We start from the raw sequence: 27,631 nt of genomic DNA on the forward strand, positions 1-27,631 counted from the left end.
GGAAAGGGAAGAGGCCCTGGATAAGTAAAGCATTACTCAAGAAGAAGAACAAAGTGGGAGGCCTCACACTACCTGATTTTAGAACCTATTATACCACCACGGTGTCAAAACAGCCTGGTACTGGTATTACAATAGATACACAGACCAATGGAACAGAACTGAGAATTCAGACGAAAATTCATCCACCTATGAGCAGCTGATATTTGACAAAGGCCCAAAGTCCGTTAAATGGGCAAAAGACAGTCTCTGTAACAAATGGTGCTGGTATAACTGGATATCTATCTGTAAAAAAATGAAACAAGACCCATACCTCATACAGTGCACAAAAACTAACTTAAAGACCTAAATATAAAATCTAAAATGATAAAGATCATGGAAGAAAAAATAGGGACAATGCTAGGAGCCCTAATCCATGGCATAAACAGAATACAAACCATTACTAACAATGCACAAACACCGGAAGAGAAACTAGGTAACCGGTAACTCCTAAAAATCAAACACTTATGCTCATCAAAAGATCTCACCAAAAGAGGAAAAAAGACAACCTACAGACTGGGAAAAAATTTTTGGCTACGACAAATTCAATCAGCATCTAATCTCTAAAACCTGCAGGATACTGCAAAACCTCAACTACAAAAAGACAAATAACTAATTAAAAAATGGGCGAAGGATATGAACAGGCACTACACCAAAGAAGACATTCAGGCGGCTAACAGACACATGAAGAAACGCTCACAGTCATTAGTCATTAGAGAAATGCAAATCAAAACTACTATCAGATACCATCTCACCCCAACAAGGCTAGCATTAATTCAAAATACACAAAATAATAAATCTTGGGAGAGGTTGTGGAGAAACTGGAACACTTACACACTGTTGGTGGGAATGTAAAATGGTTATAACCACTTTGGAAATCGATTTGTTGCTTTCCTAAAAAGCTAGAAATAGAAGTACCATATGATCCAGCAATCCCACTCCATGGAATATATCCTAGAGAAATAAGAGCTGTCACACGAATAGATATATGCATACACATATTCATTGCAGCAGCGTTCATGATAGCAAAAAGATGGAAACAACCTAGGTGCCCATCAACGGACGAGTGGATAAACAAATTACGGTATATTCATACAATGGAATACTACGCAATGATAAAGAACAACGATGAATCCATGAAACATAACATGGAGGAATCTGGAAGCCATTATGCTGAGTGAATTTAGTCATTTGCAAAAGGACAAATATTGTATAAGACCACTATTATAAGAAGTCAAGAAAGGGTTCAAACACAGAAGAAAACATTCTGTGATGGTTACAAAGGTGGGGAGGGAGGGAAAGGGGTATTCACTAACTAGATAGTAGACAAGAATTATCTTAGGTGAAGGGAAAGACAACACACAGTATGGGGGAAGTCAGCACAACTGGACTAACCCAAAAGCTAAGAAGTTTCCTGAATACAACCAAACACTTCGAGGGACAGATTAACAGGGGCAGAGGTCTGGGGACCATGGTTTCAGGGGACATCTAGGTCAACTGGCATAACAAAGTTCATTAAGAAAATGTTCTGCATCCCACTTTGGTTAGTGGCATCTGGGGTCTTAAAAGCTAGCGAGTGGCCATCTAAGATGCATCAATTGGTCCCAACCCACCTGGAGCAAAGGAAATGAAGAACACCAAAGACACAAGGAAAGTATTAGCCCAAGAGACAGAAAGGGCCACATAAACCAGAGCCTGCATCAGCCTGAGACCAGAGGAACTGGATGGTGTCCTGGTACCACCAATGACTGCCCCGATAGGGAACACAACAGAGAGTCCCTGATGGAGCAGGAGAAAAGTGGGGTGCAGAACTCAAATTCTAGTAAAATGACTAGGCTTAATGGTTTGACTGAAACTGCAGGGACCCCGGAAGGCATGGCCCCTGGATTCTCTATTAGCCCAAATCTAAAACCATTCCCAAGGGGGAATTCTTCAGACAAAGATTAGACTGGACTATGTGATATAAAATGATACTCATGAAGAGTGTGCTTCTTAGCTCAAGTAGATACATGAGACTAAATGGGCAGCTCCTGTCTGGAGGCAAGGTGAGAAGGCAGAGGTGGTCAGGAGCTGGTTGAATGAACTTGGGAAATCCGGGGTGGGAAGTAAGAATGTGCCATCACATTATAGGGATAGAAACTAGGATCACCTAACAATGTGTGTATAAATTTTTGTATGAGAAACTAACTTGAACTGTAAACTTTCATTTAAAGCACAATTAAAAAAAAAAAAGCCTAACTGACATTGAAATATATATATTTTTTCCTTCTGGGACAATGGTTTTTAACTTTTGTGGCTTCAGATTCCTCTGAGAAGAAAACTATGAACTCATTCCTCAAAAAAATGTATCTGAACACATGTGGGCACACACACTCACAGACAATAAAAACCCCAAATTTTCAAAAGTTAATGAACAAATTTGGGGTGGTAGATATATTTTATATATAATCTTCTAAAATCTCTTTTTTATATCCTTTTTATTTATGTCTCTGTTGACTTCTACTGCCATCCCTAAGGTGAAGACTTTATTAGTTAATTTTCTAGTTTTCCTACCAAAAAAAAAAAACACACCTACTTGGCAATACTGAGATACAGGTTGACACACAGTTTGTGCTCAGGTCAAAAAGCCTCAGCTAACTATGTTACAGCTTGCCTAAACCTGGAAGTTAGTATTTTTCTATTCTGAAGGTTTACCTTGGCCCATTTTGAGGATACTCTCTAGAACCCTCAAGGGTAAAGAGCCATTAAAACGACTGAGGGGAAGGCTAGTCTACATTGTTGAAAAGTTTGAATTATTAAATATAAATTAAAAAGAAAGTTCTATTATTGTCTAGTATAGCCAACACTACATATTGCTTACTAGTTTAAAGCTTTAACGACTATTTAAGAACGTGATATAATTTGTATAGTCACTCATTCACTCAGCAAACATTTCAGCAACTCTGGGCACCGTGGGGGACAGCATTAGGATGAAATCACGTTGCTAGCAGTTTTAGGAGCAGAAATGGCCACTAGAGAAATAACCACATTACATAGTTTCATAAGAGTGATACAAATAAGGCTGTATGAAGTTCAGAGAAAGGAGAGTAACTTTAAATGAGGTAAGACAGGTGTGTGTGTTTTTCTGAAGGCTTCCTGAAGGTATTTCTTTTCTTTTTTTTTTTTTTGAGTCTTGAAGAATAGGTAGTCTCTATCTCTAAAAACATATGTGACAAGTTCCTAGGGGGAAAATAACACCTTTCAAATTTACTTATGATACTAATTTGTTTGGAAAAAAAACTTTTTTACCTATTGATAGTACAAAGGATAAGTTTACTTTGGAGTAAGAGCCTGGTTCACCTATTTTGTCCCCTTTATTTATGCAGTGTTCTACTTGGTAATACTTAAACACATAATGGAGAAAGAATGCTTCAGCTCCTTATTCCTTTAACCTTATTGCCATCATGAATTTACCTTGATTTCTGGTAATGGGTATTTTAGCTTAGCATGAGTTCTCTTATCAACTCTATTTCTCTATAGTAAGATCAAGATTATTATCATCTTTCTATTTCAGCTTTTCTGAATATTCTATCCCAAGCCATATTTCATTGTTTTTACTTTGGCAGTTTTCTTCTTCAGAGTAACTACTGACAATTCAATATTAATCATAACCTCTTTAGGGATAATTAAAGTGTTCTATTTCTTTTTTCCCACTGTTCTTACTTGCGCAGTCTCTGCATGTTCCAGCATCTCTTCAAATTCCTGATATTCTTCATCATCTGGTTCAGCACCTGAGAGGCGAGCTGCCCTCGCCATGAAATATGGAGGTAGCTCTCCGATTGCTGTACCAATACCCTAGATGAAAAACCAAAATATTCAAATGAGGTTCTGCTCGCAACACAGTAACACTAAATAGATCAAATCTAAAGTTATCTATATCACCAAAAGCATTCTGAGATGCAATGTACTGGGGGAAAGCATATGTTATATAATCAGAATGACCTGAGTTTGAATCCTAGCCCTGGATCTGTGCAATGCCAGGCAAGATAATAATATACATAAAAGTCTTAGACAACCCTTTGGTGTGTTCCAGACACTAAATCAATTTTTCTTCTCTAGCCTCTTAGTTTAGAAATAGTAATGAATTAAATCTAGAAAATACATTATTTTTATAACAATGTTATTAAATACTCATTTTTATTTTTTCATGATTGGAGCCAACACATGTACTTATATGGACATTTTTGGCAGTTTTTTTCCCTCCTGTTCTAATATTCAAATCATCTAGTAATGAGAATTCACCAGTACAGCTGTTAGATAAATATTTTCTAGGAAACCTTCTGGCACTTCGGATGTTGCTTTAATCCCAATACAACTTCTTTGTGTAGAGTTAAAACTTTTAACAAATTGTGGTCAGGAAGCTCCTTGAAAACTCAGCGTTAGGAAGGATAAATTTTCACCACAGGAAAAATGTTTATTTCCTCAGGACACTGAGTGACTCACGTTTTAATCACTTTGTGAACTTTTGTTTTTGAAGAGAATTTTTTTCATTTTGTTTTTTTTTAATCAACTTAGGACATAAGGATGAAAACAAAGGTTGATAAACTAGGATCTTGGTTTGGACTTCAGTGTCTTAAATACAGGATAGGTAATAATGCAACTGGCATATAGTCTCCAGGGAAATTCTCAACTTTGAGCCATACAGACATCTTTTTCCACTCTGAGTGTGACAGTGAATGAAAAAACTTTGATAGTTCTCCACAACAACTTTAAGCTTTTCAATTTGCTCTGTTCTGGGGCACTGCCTCCAGCTGCCTTGAAAATAAACCCCAGCAGACAAGATGAAATTCAAACATTTTGTAACTACATTGTTAAATGCCAATGTATAAAACCAACAATTTCTAAGTGTAACTACATTATCTACATGTAAAACAAGAGTTTTGAAAAAGAACTGACTTAAGTACCAAAAGAATAAGGTTATATTTAGTCAATGAAGGGATGGGGGAGAGAGACATACATAGAAGGATATAGGGATAAAACACAAATCATATTTTTGCTAAATAAGACAAGTTAAAGTCAGTCAACTTTGGAGGATGCTAAGGAACCAATCCACCATTTTAAAAACTGGCAAAGTCAAAGAAAATATAAGATAGAAATACATACGACTATGAAGTGTTATCTTGTGAAACAAAACAAAACAAACATAAAAAAAACCCTCAAGCCCCTAGATCTAACTATATCAGCTTACAGGAAACACAGAGAACAGAGGACCATGTTTAAACTATACCAACTGGAATACAATCAGCAAAATTGTGACTGAAAAACTCTATTTGATAAACAATGCAGTTTCTTTAACAAATAAATTAAAAAAGAAAAATAAACCAGGAAAATCTGAACACTAACTAGATAACTGATTTTAAGAAACTATTGTTAATTTCTTTTAGCTGTGGTAATGGTATTGTAGTTATTATTATTTTTGAAGTCCTTCCTTATCTTTTAGAGGTAAATTATGATATTTACAGATGAAATGTGATATGATATGATATATGATATGATTTCCTTCAAAATAATAGGAGAGTAGGGAGGGGTATAGATAAAACAACACTAGCCATGAGTTAATATTAGTTGAAGTTGAGTAAAAATATACTGAGCTCACTATACAATTTTCTCTGCTTTTAGATATGTTTGAAATAAAAAGAAAAAAAACTAATTGCCACATTTCATTCAAAACATGAACTTCCCTTAAAACCTGTTAAGTCAGTTTTCAAATAGCTCTGAAAGCAACTAGAAGATTCAAACTCATGACAAGTTTCCTTATAGTAAAAGGAAGTATTAAGTGGACTGAAATGAAATCCAGAGATCATACTTATACTTAGATACCATATTTATTGTATTAATTCTGCTTATGTTTTCCCATATTAACAAGGAACAAGAACTATTCTTATGGTGATCATGTGTCAGTATTCTTTTTATGCAAATAAATAAAAAGGAAATACAGTCACATACACAGGTCCCAAAAAACACATTATATTATAGACACAGAAATGTATGTTCTAGAGATAGTTACCTAAAATTAGATACTTAAGTCTTATAATTTCACAATTCTTATAAAACCACAAAAAACTACGGAACACTACAAACTGTGAGCCTAGGTTTAATTAAGGGGAGAGACTGACTGGCTTTCTTATTGTAAAAGAAACCCAATAAATCAAAATCGGAAAGCTCTTTTAAAAATCATCTGCTACGTACCAATGTATTATCTTGAATCATTAAGACTGGAGAAGCATGTAATATGCACAAAATATGCAAAGCCAAGGGATAAACACAGTATCTTCCTGAAGTGCCAATTTTATTCAAAGATTATTGGGGGAGAAATCCTAAATTTTTGTGCTTTTAAAAAGTTTTGTCAAGTGGATTCACAAGCAAACCAGGAGCCTCTTGTTATTCTATGTTGGGAAACTTATGTCTAGTGGTGAAAATCCGGAGAACAGAAATTTTTATATGTGCTGACTATTCAGAAAAGATGGTAGTTTTAATAGGATTTAACAATTGTTTTAATACTCTTTACAAATATCATTTTTCTATTAAATATTCCAACTAGAAACACTGGTGATACAGCCAAATTACAGAAATTCAAAAAGACACAAACTGAAAGACGCTCCCTACTGATCAACCACATCAAACAATCCATTTTAATGTGCTCCAAAGACCTACATGAACAAGCTGAGACACAGACATTGGCCCTGGTCTTTATGTTATAATTGGAAGAACCATGTATGTTAATGATTTTACTGACTCAATGTATTCATAATGATACTGAAGTGTATAAAAAATTTTTTAATTTGTAAAGTACAAACTAGATAAAAATTTTCAATAAGATTTATTAGTTTTGTTTATTTTTTTTTAATCAAGCAAGACATTATCCTGGGCAGGGGGAAATATGTGGAAGTGTACACAAATGGGATCAATTCCATGAAACGCCAAAGTATAAGAATCAAGGCCACAATATGCTGTAAATAACCTTTTCTCATCCTTGGTACTATTGACATTTTGGGCCGGATAATTATTTGCTGTCCTATGCACTGTAGGATGTTTACCAGCATCCCTGGCTTCTACCTATTAGACGCCAGTAGCATACTCCCAGTTGTGACAACCAAAAATGACTCTAGACATTGCCAAAATGTCCTGGATTGAGGTGGGTGGTGGTGGTAAAATTGCTTCCAGCTAAGAACTACTGTTCTAAATGGACAAACCGGCACTAAAACATTCATCAAAATCGTATTACCATAAAAGATTTACCTCTTCATTTCTCAGTGGGTTCAAGACGGTGGTAAAGATGATAAAGTTTGTAAACCACTATGCAAAAAACTGTTGCCAAGAGTTTTCACATTTATTAATTTGGGTTGTCAAAATACTGTGATACTAAGAGAAAAGAAATTTCCTAGATCCTGAGCATGGTGCAATGTCTATCTTTTCAAACATTCGATCCAATTTTCTGAAATGGGCAGACTAAAATGAACAACATTCTGTCCATTAAAAAAGACTCGCTGCAAAGCAATTTTCCCCTTGATGATTATTTAAAACAACTGATATATTTCGAAGTGGTTATGAATGAAGCATGGTCTTAAGTCAATGAATTCACTTTTCATGGTAAATCTACATGTGGACTATAGTTTAAGAGTAGAGTCTAGAAGAGACACTGTCATATGAAAATTTTAGCTACTACAAAGGTTTAGTATTTCTGTTGTTAGCATATTTCATTCTACTAAATTAAATATAATTATATTCTTGAATCTAACAAGAATTTTGAGACTTATAGAGATTATGAATCTCATGTTAAGTAACACAGTGTAAATGGATTTAACTAGGATTGACTCTGAAACCCAGGTTGTTTCCACTATGTTTGTTGTCCCCCCTTCCAAATATTCAATAGTTCATTACAGCTCTACTATAACATCTATCCATACATTCGACACTTTTTTCACTTTGTTTCTGTTACATGTTTTGACCTTTTCTTAGTATCTTAAAACACAGAAAAAGTACATTATTTTTAAAAAGGAGACCCATAGGGGAAAAAAGTATAAGGAAAATGGATTTCTTCTTTCTCTTCTACCATCAAAACAATACAACGGAAAACAGCGACAAACAACTTCTGTGGGGACCAATTTTTATTTGATCACACGTTCTTGGGTAATCACATACTTCAAAAAATGTGTCCTCTTTAAGTCTACTTCTTGGAAAACAAAGCTCTAAATATATATTCACATGTATTTATGATTTACTTATATTAAGTAGGAGCCCTGGTGGTGCAGTGGTTAAGAGCTACAGCTGCTAACCAAAAGGTAGGCAGTTTGAATCCACCAGCTGCTCCTTCAAAACCGTATGGGGGCAGTTCTACTCTGTCCTATAGGGTCGCTATGAGTTCGAATCAACTCGATGGCAATGGGTTTGGTTTTTTTGATTCATATTAAATAAGTCACAAAAGAATAAATCAGTGGTACAGCCAATGAACCAGTAAGGTACTATTTTGTAGTAGCAGACATGAGCTTGACATGCTCATTAATTTCAAGGTGGACATGTTGAAGGAGTACCTGCAGCAACACAGGAATCTCAGGTAGGCCTATATGTATGTGTTGCCCAAGCCCAGAGTCTTTGGGACTCTTGTGCATGCCTATTATCAATGGCTAGATTGCAATGCCACTAATAGTAGCATCTGAGTAAGAATTCACCAGAAAGTTCAGGATAGCAAAAAACTTACTCTTTTGGTGATATGGCATAAAGATGCAGACCTCAAATTAATTGAAGAGTGAAAGCATCAAGAGGGGAAAATAGGAAACAAAAAGAACCAGCCTAGCAAGCTGTTTTATAGCTGCATCTCAAATGATGGACAGGAGATTTGATGCTTCCTCCCCCACTGAGAAGAATTATAATAGGGTCACTGTTACTAATGGTATCATAGTCCTCAGATGTGTTAAGGTAGTAAATGTAGAGAACAATTTAAACATAACTGAGTATGTGCTACATTTTTTTTTACATGAGAAAAGATAGTTCCAAAGAAGAAAGCAAGAAGAGCAAACATGTGACCAATTAATTGGTATTAACTGACACTAATCTACTATGTGCAAAGCCTTATTCTGATTGCTGTGAGAGCAATAAATTTAAGGTACGGTCTATATTTTTTAGGAGCTTAAAATTTATTTGGGGAAGTAAGCCATTACTCCAGCCAAGTTAATTTAAGGCATGCATGGAGCCAGGCCAAATGAGCACTAGACAATACACACTATGGGAGTTTGGAAGAGACAGATATCACTGCCAGCTGGGCTGGAAGTTTTCCTTTGCTGGCATTATTCTTAATCCAACCACATAAATAATTTTTGAAAGAACAAAAGTATAATATCAAGAAAGATGGAAAACCAAAGTCTATATATATAGTCCCTTTCTAGCATGTTTCAAGTATCTTCTGTTATTCTAATAATAATTTTTCATCAAAGGACTACTGTGGTCAAATTTATAAAACATATGCAACTAGTACAATGAATCTGTTTCCAGTGTTTATAAAACAGCAACAGGAAACATGACAATTTTTCCTGTCTTTCATATTCAACAAGTTCAATGTATGGCATTTCCCTTATAATTCTTTCAAAACAAAACATAATTGGTAACACTTAAATGTGTTTCAAACCTCTGTCTCTTCTGTGGTCATAGTATTTATGTTCATTTTAATTAGTTAAGATTTTTAAGCGATCTGTCCCACATTCTTTATTCCCTAAGAAACTTCTAGGGAAAAAAATGCTTCAGGAAACACATAACTTAATGAACACACAAGATGAATTAAAAAATAATTCAAGAAGTAATAGGAAGCCTTTAACAAATGAACTATCCCTCAGTGATGGATATCTGAATTTAGGCATATAGCAATAAATAGAATGCTTTGTGTGGATTAAAGTACATCTGCCACTGAACATGTTGTCCAAAAAAACTTTCCAAAATAAACTTAAGTGAAACACAAAAAGGACAACTGGTACAACCAAAAGTAAGATTGTCACATACAACTATATAGTCTGATACCTCCACTATAGTAAAGCTTAGTTTATTAAGAGGTGTCTGACCTGAATTCAGTATTATGACAAAGAGCTCAGAAAATGAAATGTTCTCTAAGAACAAACACAGAGTGTTTCAATCTAGGAGTGAGACATATAACATATAACCACTTGCTAAGTATTTATCAAGAAGCCCTGGTGGTGCGGTGGTTAAGCACTCGGCTGCTAACTGAAAGGTTGGTGGTTCAAACCCACCAGTTGCTCTGTGGGAGAAAGATGTGGCAGTCTGTTACTGTAAAGATTTATAACCTTGGAAACTCTATGGGGCAGTTCTACTCTGACCAACAGGGTTGCTACAAGTAGGAAATGACATGACAGCAACTCGTTTTTAAGTGTTTATCAAGTATACAGACACTGGAACAAATTTTACACAGTAGTGCAGCTCCATCATCTAGACTCCTTTTCCCTGCTGTTGTCTACTTGGTATCATGCTTCTGAGGTACGTATAGCTTCATGCCTTCCTTCTAAATGCCACTCATAAGAACTTTCGTTCGCCTTGGAAATAGGTAGCTGATGATTTCATGAATCACGTATGCAGGCAGTATTTACTGACTAGGTACATGTTTGGATTTCATTTCAAAGTATATCAAAGTATCAAGATGGTGAGGTTAGTTTTCAACAAATATGAAAACACACAACTTACCCACATGCAGGCCTCAATCCTAACTTTTGAGATGATGCTCCACAAAGAAATAGCTCCTTCAATGTTCTCTTCATCTGGACAAATAATCTGATCAGGGTAGGGTGGTTCAGGGAAATTAACTGAATTACATTCGTAAGCAGCTAACGTAACTGAAGCTATATGTGGACCCTATAAAACAAATATAAGAAAACTGATCAGAAATATTAATGAACAAAAAGGAATCATCAAAATACGTTATTTTAATGATACCTTGATCACTATATACTTCAAAGCAACTTCCTTTGCCCCTATTTCTTTAGGCACAATTTAAGAATATCACTCTTTTTCCTTACTTAAAAACACCAGGTGAAGTAACCACCTCTTTCACCTTTCCAGTGAGATCCTAAAGCAAAAAATAAAACTATGGAACCAGGATTAGTGAGTAATAGAAACTTTTGTGCTGCACTGTATCTTTATTTTGAAATATTACAAATTAATAATAATGATATAAATTAAATTAGTATTTAGATGTGTGATAAAGGCTTCAACACAGTGGTTCACAAAAACACATATATACCAATGTGAGGTATCTGCATAAGAATCACTTAGGAAGCTTGTTAAAAATATAAATTAGTGGGTCTCCCATTCATAGACTGATTCAAAAGGTGGGGCTGGGAACCTGTATATTTTAAAACAAGCTCCTTCAGAGATTCTAATACATAGCTAGGTTTAGGAACCACTGGGAAAATAGTAAATTAAGAGAAAACTAGGAAAATAAGCAACCTTGGACAAGTCACTTAATTTTTCTTGCCCTCAGTTTACTCTGCTGCAAGATGAAGGAATTAGACTCATCTTTAAGGTTTTTCTCAACTCCAAAATGCTAGAACTCCAAATGTAATCAAATATGCCATTAAAATACAATACCAATTCCAAAGTTCTCAGGAGGTGCAAGATCTAAAAGTTGGACATTCCTAACTTGTTGCTATAACAAATATGCTAGTATAAATAATCACTTAAAAGCATGCTTTAGACAAAGTATATGGCACAGTGGCTAAAAGTATAGTCTCTAGAGCCGGATGGTTTGATTCAAGTTCTCTGCCACTTACCTCCTGAATGTCAGTTTCTTCATCTATAAAGTGGGAATAATAAAAGACCTATAGCACCTATGTCCTAGAGTAGCTGTGAGGATTAAATAAATTAATCCATATAAAATATTCAGTCTAGAACAGTGCCTGGCATATAGTAAGCCCTCAAATAGCTGTTATGAAGAACAGTTGTATATTTGTAGAATAAAATTATATGATTACATACATATAAATAAAAAACTTCCAATATTAGATTCTGTCATTAACCATATTAAGTGAATGTTTCTGACTTTGGAGGATTCCCTTAAAGATTTCTCCAATGATTTTTTCATAAATGAGTTAGTACTTGAGTACAGTAAGTGGTCTTTGTATATAACAGACTCTTTTGAAATTCCATCATGAAAGAATTTGTGGTTCACAGACACAGTGCATAAGACACAATGATGAAGATAAAACACTGAAGAACTCCTACCAAGGTACAAGGTAATAATGAAACAAACTTTTTTCCTATTAATATGAAAAAGAAAAATGTTCATCATTTAAGCAACATTTCTACTTAAATACAACAGACATTTTAAGTTAAAATAAAATCTAAAAAAATAAAGTTCTATACTTAGGACTGACTCAATTAACAATTAGGTTATTTCTAGACCAGAAAATCATTGTGAATATTTAGTTTTTGTCCCTCTTTTTCTTGGGTTTTAATTCTCTTGAAAAATCCATAAATGTTAATATTTAAGTTTTAAAAATTTAAAATAAAAAAGAATGCTTATGATTATTCCGGTTTTTAAAAGTTATGATTAATCACAAAATCTACAAATGATTCTTTGAATATCCTATGTGCATAAAAGAGATTTCACAACTGGAAATAAAAGGGATTATTTTGTAACTCTACTGAAAAAAATGAGTTTAAAGTTTGTGGTAGAATGACTGAATAACTAGTGAAAAATTTTTCACCATACAATGTCAGCTGTCAGATGCAATTAAAACAAATAACTGTAACTTCCACTGTTATTATTAGAAAACGTGAAAGAGAAATGTAGTGTCAATGAACAGTAAGTTAAAAAAAAAAAAAAAGAAATTCAAGAATTTGTCCCTGTTGGCTTCAGGCACAGTCTACAGCTGACCTGCAGTAGGACTTTCGAAACTAACTCTAAGTGATCAAAAATCGAACTGTCCTGGATGCTAAAATAATGAGATTTCTGAGATATACATGAAGGAAAAAGCTATTTTTCCATTCCACAAATACAGAGAAAATATATCCTATACCCCAACAGATTAAACACATTATCCAACAACATAAAAGATTTATGTATAGTTTTAATTTTAAGTGATTCTTAAAAGGGAAGTTTTCAGCAACCTGATCTGAGATTTTTTTTTTCCCCTAAAGAAAGGTCTGTTCATTCACACAACTAAACTGATACTTTCCACAACCGAATTAGGTCATGATTACTCAGGCTTAGAGGCAGATGAGTGGTTCCTAGACAAAATGAACATTAATAACTCAGCTTCCTGTCCTTTGTTCATTCTTAAGAGCCTGTTTAGCCTGTACCCTGAAATTTAAACTATGATAACTCATCGAAAATACTTCACAAATTCTTTTCAATATTATATCTTAATGGTTTCTAAACATAACCAACCTGAGTGGAATAAAGAAGTTTACAAAAAAATCCAAACACAAAAAACTAAAAAATAATTTTAATTAAAATAATATTTTAAAGTTACACTCATTCAAACTAACTTTTAAGTGTATTTTCTAAAAACTACAAGTCCCACTAGGATGTACCAACTATGAGACAGTCACAATTTAACCATATTAAATGAAGAAACACGAGAGTAAAGACAAACAGCTACAGTATAAACACAAAAGGCTAACTGGCTAGAGGCTAACCATCATAAAGGGTGTTTGATTAAATCAGAAAAAGAAATAACACATATTCTGAGCAGCAGGTTTGAGCTCTCACTACAGACATAGATACACATGGGCAGGCGATCCTGGCTGCGGGTTTCCTGCCAAGGATCATGATGAAGTAACTAGTACCAGACTTTCACTCCTACAGCAACCAACCAGAAAACTGGACAAAATATAACGAACAATTCTTTTCAGACATCGTACCACAGGCAGTACAGAACTTTCTGACTGTTGAGAGAAGGGGTACAAATGAGGAAACCTTTGATGACCCTGGGTTTTTCCCTGGAGACACTGGAAACATTCCAGTGCTTGATCCAGAGAGGGAGAGCACAGGCAGAGAGTGCATAGTGATCTTGCTGAGCTGAGAAAGAGATCTGAGCGCAGGGGAAATGAGGCAGTATTCAAATTAAAGGCCACAAAGAGAAAAGGCTGGGGAAGAAACGAATCTCTGCGACCTGTGGAACAATATCAATCCATCTAACGTACATGTAACTGGGACCTCAGAAGGAAAGAAAAAAGAGGGGGCAGAAAAAATACTTGGGAGACATTATGATCAAATATTTTCCAGATCTGATGAAAAACATCAACCTACAGATCCAAGAAATTCAGTAAACTCCAATCAGGATAAACACAAACAAAATACATAATCAAAACACTGAAAACCAGTGGGAGGAAGAAAATCTTAAAAGAAACTGGAGGGGATAAAAATAACACATTATGCACAGAGAAACAGACAACATCAGAAATAATACAAACCAAAAGACAATGGAATTACTGAAAGAAAAAAAAACTGTAACTTTTAATTCTATATCAAGGAAACCATATTTCAAAAATAAAGATGAAATAAAAACATTTTCAGACAAACAAAAGTTAACTGACATCACCAGCAGACCTGTACTACAATAAATGTTAAAGGAAGCTGTCAGGTGGAAGAAAAAATGATGCCAGAGGAAACTTGAGTGTACACAATGGAGTGAAGAACACTGGAAATATGGAAGACTTTTCTCCTTATTTTACAATTCGTTTAAAAGATAACTAGTTATTTGAAGCAAAAACTATATCAAAGTATTCCAGTTTATAACGTAAGTAAAAGAAAAATGTATAAGAACAAAGGATGAAAGAAAATGACGTATATTACTGTAAGGTTCTTACATTATATATGAAATGATATAATATCATTTGACAGCTGACCATGATAAATTAAAGATGCATACGTTCAGAGCAACCACTAAAAAAAAAATAATTAAAAAGAGGTATAACTAGTAAGCCGATAAATAAACGTTAAAAAAAAAAAAAATCAATCCAAAAGAGGAAAAGGAGTAAAAAAAATAGATGGGACAAATAGCTGATGGTAGACTTAAATCCAACCATACTGATAACTATTATTAAATATAAGTGGTCCAAACATACAAATGAAAAGGCAGAGACTGTCAGACTGGATAAAATACAAGACCTAGGTATGTGCTGTCTGTAAGTTACTCACTTTAAATAATAATCATCAAAAAGATAGAATGGTTATAAGTAATATCAGACAAAGCAGACATCAGGACAGGGAATATTATCAGAGATGAATAGGGACATTTTATAATGATAAAATGGCTTATTCTCAGGAAGACAGAACAATTCTAAATGTGTATACATCTAATAACAGAGCTTCAAAATACATAAAGCAACAACTGAAAGAAGAAATAAATCCACAGTTACAATTGGAAATTTCAACTCTCTCTCATTACTTGATAGAACAAGAAAAATAAGACTGAAAAATCAGTTCAGACATACAAGACTTGAACAATACTAAACACTGCACCCAACAAGAGTCAAATGAACACATTCTTTTCAAGTACATCTGAAACATACACTAAGACAGACCATATGCTATGCTATAAAATTAATAAATATTAATAATTAATTTTAATTATCATTAAATATTTAAGTAAATAAAATTAATAAAATAGTAAGAATAAATAAATACAGTTAAAAGGATGTCCAATGCTGCAAGTTGAAGATCAATAAAGAGAGTACTTCTTAAGGAAAAGTGGCAAATGATGGACTTCAAAGGGTAATATCCCCAGTTGAGGACAGTGACTTTTGGTTTATGTGAGGGTAACCAAAGAAAGTCAAATAGTTGTATACAGCATGAATTGTTCTTCCTGGCACAGGGGGCTCTATAAATTTCCTACTTAGCTACCAGGTCACAGGTACTCACTAACCAAACACAGAGCCCTTGAGAGTTCCTTATTACTGCCAATAGAAGTTCTCTTTAATGATAAGAAGGTTAAGTTTTATAATATGCTTGTGATGAAATATTACGCTTCCAACAAAATGACAGGTTCTATGCCCTCCTCCCCCCTTCTTTTTTGTAATTCAGTACAGTATTCTAAGTAAAGTCAACTCAACTAGTTCAGCTATTTGTGACATATCAGGCATCTGGTTTTGCTTCAGTTCAAAGTCCCATATACCTAGTCTCATGAGTGGTATTACATTATATTTTCCAAAGTTTTGATAATGGAATAATTTTGCCTTGTCCAGGATAAAAGATGTAGTGTTTGGCCAAGCAAAAGTATATCTGGGTGAGAGTAAAACCACAGTTAGATCATGGGGTAGTATTTCTACGAAGAGCAGATGTATGTATTTGTGGAAAAGAGATTTTAACTTTTTAAAACTCTCTTTAGTTAAATAAAAAAATTTACATTTCTACAACTCCTAGTCTTTCATAAGTGGTGTAGAAAAGGAAATGTTTTATTGATTGAAAGAAATTAACTACAACAGTTCTTTGGGACTGATTTTTACTCCAGCTTCAGGAGTATATAGCACTAGTTCTGTGTAATTAAAAAAAAAAATTGTCCTAAAGAGGTAAAACTGTCATTCTTGAAATTATACCAAACAAAAATATCCTAATCAGTAGTGAAGTGAAGTTTTTATCAGTGTCCTGATAATAATGCAGCACCTATATAAGCCCAGAGTCCTGGTGCCATTACACAAATTAGGGCCTTTGTAGGGCGGGGGTGGGATATCCATACTTGAATCACTCAAAAAAAATTAGTAAAATGATGAACTAGTATGTGAGTTGCTCCTTGATTTTAAACAACTAAATCATTTCTGGATTCTGAACTTTTCAAGTTCTTTGGGTTTATTCTAGAGCAGCTCATGATTTACCACAATTACATCTTCTCCACATACTTTGTAGCATTCAAGGGATTGAAAAGGTTAAACTCATGTCTGTGTTTCATCATACCAACCAAAACCAACCCATTGCCGCTGAGTCAATTCCGACTCACAGCAACCCTATAGGACAAAGTAGAACTGCCCCGTAGGGTTTCCAAGGAGTGGCTGGTGGATTTGAACTGCTGGCCTTTTGGTTAGCATCCTAAGCTCTTAACCACTAATCCATGAGACTAGAGATAGGATGGGATTCTACTAGATTTATTCTAGGGCCCCTTCTTCCAGGGTGAAACCCTGGTGGCATAGTGGTTAAGAGCTACGGCTACTAACCAAAAGGTCAGCAGTTCAAATCTACCAGGTGCTACTTGGAAAACCTATGGAGTAGTTCTACTCTGTCCTATAGGGTTGCTATGAGTCAGAATCAACTCAACGGCAAAGGGTTTGGTTTTAGTTTCTTCCAGGGACATCTTTCAAAAACTAAACACCCCAAATGGTCATATTAGTTAATTATGAACCCAAGTTAGCCAAGCCTCTTTATCAAACAAGATGAAAACTATGATATCACATGAAGAAAAATGTGTAGTGTGTGTATGTGTGCTTGTAAGGAAGAGGAGCAGACAGAGAGACATTCTTCCACTCTAGGAGGCTCCCTCAGAACTGACAAAACATTCCTCAAGACTGGAGTTGTTTGCACAACATCTGTAATGTCAATTCATAGCCTAATCCATCATCTATATACAGAAGTCACGTGAGATCCCAAAGGCAAAATTTCCAATTAGTTTTGTCTGGAAAGTTTAGGGCAAAGGTAATAAAATCAAGAATCCTGCGCTGATTCACTGGGAAACCATTTGTTTGCCATACTCCTTCACTAAGGAACAAAAGGAGTCAGTGGTTAGTCTGGAATGTGATTCATTAGGAATATCTGGGTAATAAACAAATGAAAGAAGATGACAAATGGTCGTCCATAGAACTTGCAAAACCTTTGTTGTCTTTTAACTTTTAGGGGACTTTAGAAATCCTTTTGCAAAACTCAGGAATTCTACTCCCCAAATTCTTCTCATCATTGCTTTTCTCTTCAGCGTCAGGAAATAACTTATCTAAGATTACAAATAATCTGCAGCAAATAATTCTAGAAGGCTACAGTGTAAAAGCTATTGATACCACAGGCACTGAAAAGTTTAACTAGTGTTTATATCCTTGTGAATACAGTCCCAAGTTCACAAATTAAGCCCCTGCTCCATCTCTGTAAGACACAGTGTTATATGTCAAAAAGCAGTAACCTAGGCATAAATGTGGGTTTCAGTTTTCTGAATGTCAATAACTTACTAGGTGTAATCACATTTAACTTCTATTTCATCTTTTTCATTTGACAAAAAGCCTAATGACTGCCTTACCTAGGTCATGGGGCAAGAAACATGAGATTATACAGTAAAAGTATTTTAAGTACACAATTCTAACCAAAAGAAATATAAACTTAGTATTAGTTCATTTTCCAAGTTATAAGGTACTGTCTCTGAAGCAATTTTTATCATACTGAACTTGTCCGTAAGTAAAGATACATTTCACTTTTCTTCTCTAAACCTAAGTAACTTTTGATCATAAGGTTGACTTAAGTTTTTGGGAGAAATGGACCATATATTTATGGAGACAGACAGTTATAAAAAAAGGTATGTCTAAAAATTATGCCCAACAGATTGAAGCTAAACTGAATCTTCTTAGCTTTCATTTAATCACACATTAATAGTGACTTAAGGGTGGTAAGTTATTCAGTCTATGCATATACTTGCTGCTTGGCTAAAACCCAGCCATATGTCCTGGAGACCTTGGTTTCATCTTTTGATGTGGTGATGCTTATATGAGTTAATACATGAGTCATTCTTTGGGGAAAGTCAGGGAGAAGAGCTGATCATGCTCTCATCAAACAAAAAGCAAACAGACCTTTTTTAAGATGGGCCTGTAGACGTTCCCGCAAGAACACTGAGTCACTGCATGCTCATTGCCACACTCATTATACCTATAGAGAACGCTATCAAGTAACATCAGAATCTTACTTTTGGCATTTCTTCCTTCCTTTCTTTCTTTTTTTTCTTGTTTTACAGAGGGACAGACAGGTGAGCAATGAAACAATAATCAGAAGTCAAGCAGAAATGATAGTGAAGAAGTTAACAGTTTTTTTTAAAAAAGAATTACTGTACCTCATGGCATTAACAATTACTACACTATTTCTCACCGAAACTATTTCATTTCAATACACATTCACGCAGTTTTACAAATACCATTTACCTTGGGTAATAAACAGCCAAGAGTCAAAAAGTATCAGAACCAAAGGAAAATACAGCTTTGTAACAGCATGTAATGCTATAAAGTATTTGTTCATTAAAGGAAACAGAGTGGTATATAAAGAGCTGTTTTATATTAGATAGCAATCAAGACATCAGATCTTAAAAATGTACAACTTTTACCACATATTTTAGTGATGAAATAACCCCAACCTTTTAAGCATACGTAAAAGCCTCTGGGTCTTATTACATAGAGACAAATATCTCACAAACTTTCTTTGCATTTAATTGTTAAAGAGCCAAGTATTTTTTCTACTAAAATGGTCTTGTTAAACAAATGAATCATAAATATCATCCAGATGATAACACCTTGATGTTATAGCTTCTAGTAAAATCTGTTTTCTTCCACAAGGTAATTAAATAGCTCCAAATCTTTTCTACCTCCTAACTGCTTCCAGGCAGGGCAACTCTAATACTTAAAACGTGAAAATCCTTCATCTTTTGATTCCCTAATGTGAGGAAATCCAGTGGTTAAAATATATGCCAAAGAGAAAAGTTGTCTATAAAATACATTCAGCCTTCTACTTATAGGTAAATATTTGGGAGCCTTTTAAAATTATAAAATGTTGTTGGGAGTTTCTCCTCTCTTTGGAGTTCTTTGTCTAGAAGCTGGGCTTATTTGAAAGAGATACAGGGCTTTGTTAAGCCCTTCTCCAGGAAACTACTCCACCTAGTGTCAAAAGTTGTACAGTTATCATATTATACGGGCCGGTGGACTCATTTTCTTTGTTATTGTTAAACAGAACAGAGTTTGTAAATCATTAATGACACATAAAGCTTACAAATGGCTCTTTAATCATCTTCAGGTCTTGTAACTTGATGAATCATAATGTTTATGCATATAAACAGAACGTCTGAGATAAATTTCTCACCAACTACCAAAGTTTCTGTATTTGTTAACCTGGTTGTTTATAGAATTATGAATCACATTTTTCTAGTTATGGGGAATAATTATAAGCTGGCTACTGAAATAACCTCATCACTTCTCTCATTTGATTTTAACATCTAAACTTAATCCATAGTTCATTTCCCAAGATAGGTTGCAATGTAGTAAAAACAGGTATTTAAGAGTAACTGCATATATAAATGGTTAACATATGAAATTAGAACCAAATCTTGCTGTCATGAGGCAGCTCATTTAGAAGAAATTCTTCTGCCTTTCTCTTCAGGAAAAATTTCTTTTCCATTGATGGTTTTCTATACAACTCAAGCAGATACACAACAACACTCTCTTCCAAAGCATCACATTAAGCCTAATATTTCTTGACAAGGAAAAGAGAGGTGATAATCCTTATTTGGTGAATGGATGAATCAAAAGCACAAAGTGTCATGTAAAATCCTTAGAAGGTAGCTAGTTAACTAAGGCTCGTAGGCTCAAAATGCTTTTTCTGACATACTATTATCATCCGATGAGTTGGACAGGGGTTGGCAAACTTTAGCTTGCAGACCAAATCCAGTCTGCCTGTTTCTGGAATAAAGTTTTATTGTCACACAGCCACACTCATTCATTTACGTATTGTCTATGGTTGCTTTCAAGTTACAAAGTTGAGTGGTTGCAACAGAGACTGTATGGCCTGCAAAGCCTCTGGCCTTTTACAAAAAAAATCTGCTGAACTCTGAGCTCTCCAGCCCTATGATAGATTGTTATTAAGGTAAAAATTTAGGTTCACTGACACATGGTGCACACAGATGGAAACAGCAGTTATATTTTCTTTGTGCAAACATTAATTTATTGTTTTTGCTCTGTGCATAATTTCCACTAGGCTAAAGAATAAATAAGCATTCCTGGATCATTCATATACTGGATCTTCTGAAAGAAAGGCTGCTGTATGCAATAGATTTCTGGGAATTAATATCCAAGAAAAGAATAGTGCTTACAAGGTGTTACCTTAGAAAACATGACAGCTCACAGAAGTTTTTTTAGCATCTGATCTACCTATAGAAAATATGAGTAAAGGACTTATATTTTCCTGGTGAATAAAACTTCGTATCATTAAGAATGGACTCTATACCTGTTAACACCATTTGCCTCACACTCTGTCTGAAAAAGTTACATCAGCTTCTTCTTGGTTGACATTTGTATGGCATATCTTTTTCCATATTTTTACTCTCAATCTTTCTGTGTCTTTATATTTTAAGTATGTATTTTGTATATGAGGAGCCCTTGTGGTATAGTGGTTAAGCACTCGGCTGCTACCTGAAAGGTCCAGCGGTTCAAACCCACCAGCCGCTCTGAGGAAGAAAGATGTGGCAGTCGGCTTCCATAAAGATTATAGCCCTGAAAACCCTATGGGGCAGTTTCTACTGACCTACAGGGTTGCCATGAGCCGGAATCAAATCGACAGCAACAGGTTTTTTACTTTGTATACAGCAAACAGTTGAAAATTTTTTTTACATCTATATGGACAATTGGAATATTTAGTCCATTTACATATAATTATCCATATATTTGGATTATATCTACTACCGCATGCTTACTATTTGTTCTGGCTGTTCTATGTTCCTTTTTGTCTCCTTTCTTGCTTTTGGACTGGTTTTTAAAAACTTACTCCATTTTTTACTTCCCCTCATTAGCATGGTAGTTACGTGTTCTTTTAGTGCTTACCTTAAAGATTACAATATAAATTCTTGATTATTAACGTCTATATAAATTAGTATTTTACCTAATTATGAACAATGCGAGGACCTTAGACTAGTTAATTCCATTTACTCCACACCTGATTTGTAGATGATGCATTTTAATTCTATATATATTTTAAACCTCCCAAAACATTACCATTACTGTTTTATAATGTGAATCTTAATTACGTTAACCAATATATTTACCCTTTTCTTACTCTTCCTTCCTTCCGGCAATTCTGGGCTTCCATCTAGAATTAGAATCACTTTCATTCTGTCCAAAAAAACGCCTCTAGAGCATGTCTGCTAGTGACAAACTGGTTTTGCTTTTCTAAAAATATCTTTATTTTACACTATATTCATGAACCATTCTGAATATAGAACACTCTGTTATATTTATTTCTGTTGACAGTTATTTGCTTTTAGCACTTTAAACATATCACCCCATTGTTAGCTGACTTCTCAACAAAACCAATGACAGCAAGAAATCAGTCTTAATGTGGTCCCTTTGAAGTATATGTCTTATTCCCCCACCCCCACCCCCATCTCTCCTTTTTTGGTTCTGGATATTTTTCTCTGATCTATTTTGCAGTTTACAAGTTTTCTCTTAGCTGTGTCTTATCTACTGAAAACCCATTCTTTGAGTTCCTAATTTCAGTTACTATGCTTTTTTAATTCTAGAATTTCTATTTGGCCCCCTTTTTTTAAATATAGTTTTATTTATGTTGCTGTTGTCGAGAATATACACAGCAAAACATACACCAGTTCAACAGTTTCTACATGTATCATTTAATGACACTGATCACATTCTTCGAGTTGTGTAACCATTCTTACTCTCCTTTTCTGAGTTGTTCCTCCCCCATTAACATAAATTCACTGCCCCCTAAGGTTCCTATTTAATCTTTTGAGTTGCTGTTATCAATTTGATCTCATACACATAGTTCTTAAAAGAGCATAATGCTCAAGCCAGATATTTTTTACTAGTTAAGCTAAACTATTGTTAGGTTTTAAGAAGACTTCAGGAGATATTTTTGGTTTAAGGTTTAAAGATTATCTCAGGGCAATAGTTCAGGAGTTCATCCAGCCTTCATGAATCCAGGAAGTCTACATTCCATGAGAATCTGAAATTCTCTTCTGCATTTTCATCCTTTTGATCAGGATTCTACAGAAACTTTGATCAAAATGTTCAGTAATGGTTGCCGGGCACCATCCAGTTCTTCTGGTCTCATGGCAAAGGATGCAGTTGTTCATGGAGGCAATAAGCCACATACTCCATGTCCTCTTCCTATTCCTGACTCTCCTTTCTCTGCTGCTCCAGGCGAATAGAGACCAATTGTTGTGCCTTGGATGGCCTCTCATGCCCATTCAGGGACACTCTTGCCTTCATTTGGCTTTTTTTTAACAGATTCTAGTTCTCTGCCAAAATTTTCAAACTTGTTTTTTATTTCCTTAAACACATAAATTTTGGATTAAAGTACATATCTAATAATTCCTATGTGGACTGTCTTTGATTTTAACCAAATTATCCTGTCTCTTTATATCCGATTACTTCTGATGGAGTGCTGCACTTTGCATATGAAAAAATATAGTGATAACTTGAAGCCTACAATGATGTGAGTTTCCTCCAGAGAAGAATTAAGTTTGCTTCTACCAGGTGGCTGGGGCAGTAGAAATTCTAAGCAGAGAGTGAGATGATTCAAACCTGAGCTCTAGTCCCTGTGAGTGCTGATTTATATCTAGTTCATCCTTACCTTTAAAGTGTGGCCCTTTAGGGTCCCAAAACAAAGCTGCAAGTTATCAGGGTCATCCTTGGCCAGTTTCAACTCTTTGAATTTTCTCTTTCTCCTCGATTTTGGCCTCGTAACTTTTTGCTCTCTTTTAGGTCTGTGATGCCTTTAAACAGATGCTTTTAAATTTTATCAAGCTCTTTAAAATACTTTCATAGTAGAGGTGATCTAAGTTGCCTAGTCTATCATCAGTGGAAATTTTAAAGTCAACTGTAAGAAATGCTGCTTATAATTCGTTATTATGAATAATAGCTAAAGTATGTAAATTTAAAAATGATTTGCTTTAAAAAAACAAATCAGAGTAATAATACAGATAATGGTAATAGCAGCTATCATTTATTGGAAGTTCCTAGGTGGTACAAATGGTTAACATGTTTAGCTGCTAACCAAAAGGGTGAAGGTTTGACTCCACCCAGAGGCACTATAGAAGAAAGGCCTGGTGATCTATTTCTGAAAAGTCAGCCATTGAAAACTCTATGGAGCACAGTTCTACTCTGACACACACGGGGTTACCATCAGTCAGGGTCAATTCGATGGTAACTGGCACTGGTATCATTTATTTAGTACCTTATATGTACTTTGCACTGAGCTGAAAACTATACATGTGTTATTGCATTTAATACTCAAAACAGGCCCATGAGATAGGTACTATTATTATCATCTCTGTTTACAGTTAAAGAAACTGAGGTTTAAAAGTTAAAAATTTTGTCAAATATCACACAGCTAGTAACACTGGATCAGGAATCCAAACCCTTTGAACATGCTCTAATCCTGCCCATGACAGAATTAAAAGATTTTAATCCCACAGCAAAATCACTTGCATATTCTTAAATATTAAAGAAAAGGATGGAACTAAAGATAGTTTGGCATCATATGCAACACTGGGCATGCCATGGGGATTACATTCTGCATGTAAATGTATGTCACAATGGAAAAAAAGGTTGACTGATAACTTGAACTTATTAATGAATGTGGGAAACTATTAAGAAAAGTTATCATTTTCACTTACATGCATTAACTTGTTTTACATAGGCATAAATACCTATGAAGTTACTACCATATGCCTCCAAGCTAAGAAGAGCCATTTGATAGCTTGATTTTGCAGAGAAATTGCTCTACACACACATATTTATCCAGAATACTAACCAATCAACTCATAGCGACCCTATAGGACAGAGGAGAACTACCCCGTAGGGTTTCCAAGGCTGTAATCTTTACAGAAGCTGACTGCCACATCTTTCTGCCACGGAGCAGCTGGTAGGTTTGAACCGCTGACCTGTAGGTTAGCAGTTGAGCACTTAACCACTATGCCACCAGGGCTCCTTATCCAGAATAAAACCTGCAAATATAGTACAGTATATTGGTTGTATTAGAAATGCCACCTAGTGGCAGCCAAATGTAAACATACTTAGATAAAATAATCCTAGAAAAGAGGTTCTTCATGGGTCACAGAGTCTTTGGACAATCTGATGAATACTACAAGTTTTTTTTTTTTTTTTGTCAGAAAAACACGTTTTCAAAGACATATGTTTAGTGTTTCAGGGAATTAAAAGGCCTCCTGAAGCCCATCTGTTAACCATTAAAATTAAAAGACTAACCTATCTAGAGGCCCAACTAACTACCTGAGCCATGGGGAGAAGGAATCCATCTACTTTCCCTTTCATCTCTTCTTCCCTGGTTAGCAACCACTATTCCTGCATAAACAGTAGCTAACTTTCCCTTTTTAGTTAGATATCTGGTTTTTGCAAACTACCAAATTTATCACCGTTCTCAAATCAATTCACCAAATTTGATGCAGGCTCAAATGCAGTAATTTGTTTCCTGTTATTTTCATTAAATTTAATGCTGATGTAACAAATACTCTTACTGCACGTGTTTAAAGAAGTGCTGAGGCCTTCCAGTGCCTCAGAATTTGAAGTTATAACCTTTTAATCATATTTAAAAATATAAATATTATTTATTGTTAAACTTAGAAACCAAGACAATTTTTCCATTTTGAAGTCAAATATGTAAGTATCTTAATATTTTAGGAAATACAGTAACACTTTCAGATCACTATTTCCAGGTAGTCCCTGACTTACAATGTATTCGAGTTACAACAAACTGCACTTAGGAACTGCACTTACAACTGTCCTTTTTTTGGGGGGTACATCTTATCATTAGTAACATGTACTACATACAATGTTGCAGCGCATAATCTGCTGATGTTATTATTCTCAGATGTTCAATTTTATTATTTACTGTTCGAAATACTGCCGTATAGATTTAATTTTCTAAACTAAACCAGGGACTTCAGTTGCTTGAAAACATGGAACCAAACGTTGATTGCTTTGTGAAAGTCGACAGGCAGATTGAGGAAGCAGTGGGATGTTACTGCAAAATATATGAAGAAAAAAAGAAAAGGACCACAGAGAGAACTCTCACTAATTTTCTGACTAGAAACACCACCCCCATTCACAGGGATAATCCAGGTGATCCATAACCTTCCACAATGGACTTACTAACTGCAATTGACAAATGCCAACATCATCTACTTCCTCATCATTGGAGTAAATTTTTATGATTTGTATATTTTTTTAAGTATGAATTAAAATATATTTGTAAGTTTATATGTTTCCAACCCCCAAAGACAAATAAAGTTCTAATTTATAAAGATATTGATAATAAAAAGGCAATAATAATGAAAACTAAAAAAAAAAATGAGGTATTTGCCTTACAGGAACTCACTTATAACAAAGTCATCAGAACGGAATCCCGCAAGTTGGGGAATACCTGTACTGTACAATGAGATATAATTAACTAAATGATGCTTCTGAAACAAAGTAACTTCCACACTGGAAGAATCTTTCTAAATAAAATTTCTAACAACTTAATTGGGAAATTCTGGAAAAAATTTTCATATTTAACTTTTTAAGCCATGACTTCCAGTAGAGATTTATGTTGAAGAATAAATTAAATCTTTTCCTTTTGTTAAAATCAGTTTTTCTTTCACACATTTTGCTGTAAATTATCGTCACAAGGAGAACTATAATTCTGACCAGACTACTCTCCTAACACTGTCACTTGCTCTCTTGACTAAAGAGTTATACGAGCATACGGCAGAGGTACCTGTCTCATCAGCACAAAAAAGTAGGGCACGAGAATGTCAATGTCACATCTCCCTAAGTAAGGGATATGTAAAACCTCATAAATGAAAGAGGGTATAATAAGGACTTCCCAGATACAATCACATTTCTTAGATATGGTGATGAAACTGTCAACCAAATACTGTACTATCACCCAGAAAATGTTAACAATAAAAAGAAAATCTAACCAAAGATTACCTGAAATAGCTTCTTAAGTAATTATACAGATCAAAATTTCAAACCTTTACTTGACTCTGCTTTGCCTTTATTTTCTGTCTATTTTTCTCTTTTCTGTAATTGTCAAACTTTACAAGTGGATAGTCTGTACTTTATTGAAGCAATTTTTTACTATACAGCCTCTATTGGTTATTGAACACCTCAAATGGTTCTTGGGGAGAATAAGTGAGATAATTTATGTAAAGTGCTGATCACAGAGCCTAGCACATAGTAAGCATTTCAGAAATTGTTAGCTAGTCTATCAGAGTCTTTGGGTGGCACAAACGGTTAAGCACTTAACTACCAGCTGTTTTCAGATGACATGATTGTCTATGTAGAAAATCAGAAAGAATCAACAAAAAAACTCCTGTAATTAATAATTAATTATAGGAAGATGCAGGACACAAGGTTAATATACAAAAGTTAACTGCTTTCCTAGGTGCCAGCAATGAACAATTGGAATTTGAAATTGAAAGCTGCAAAATTTGGATGAAAAAAAAAAACAAACAGATGGTCTAACTAGAGATAGAATAAAGATATTCCCTGCTCATGGATAAGACAATTCAATATAGTTAAGATGTAAGTTTTTCCCAAATTGACCTATAGATTCAACTGTATCCCAATCAAAATCCCAGCAAGTTTATGGATA

General features: G+C 34.7%; 1 protein-coding gene across 1 annotated transcript in view; it reads right to left on the reverse strand.

The window, feature by feature from the left end:
- The window catches only part of VMP1 (vacuole membrane protein 1), a 119,978-nt gene that overhangs the window by 63,449 nt on the left and 28,898 nt on the right, over positions 1 to 27,631 (reverse strand). Inside the window, exons 6-7 of the mRNA XM_004377856.3 lie at positions 10,759 to 10,926; positions 3,739 to 3,870 (exon numbers count right to left, since the gene is read on the reverse strand). Of these exons, the coding sequence (XP_004377913.1) occupies positions 3,739 to 3,870; positions 10,759 to 10,926 (300 nt within the window). The remainder of the gene's footprint in view (positions 1 to 3,738; positions 3,871 to 10,758; positions 10,927 to 27,631) is intronic.

Source organism: Trichechus manatus, unplaced genomic scaffold (assembly GCF_000243295.1).
Source record: "Trichechus manatus latirostris isolate Lorelei unplaced genomic scaffold, TriManLat1.0 scaffold00054, whole genome shotgun sequence".
Lineage (NCBI taxonomy): Eukaryota > Metazoa > Chordata > Mammalia > Sirenia > Trichechidae > Trichechus > Trichechus manatus.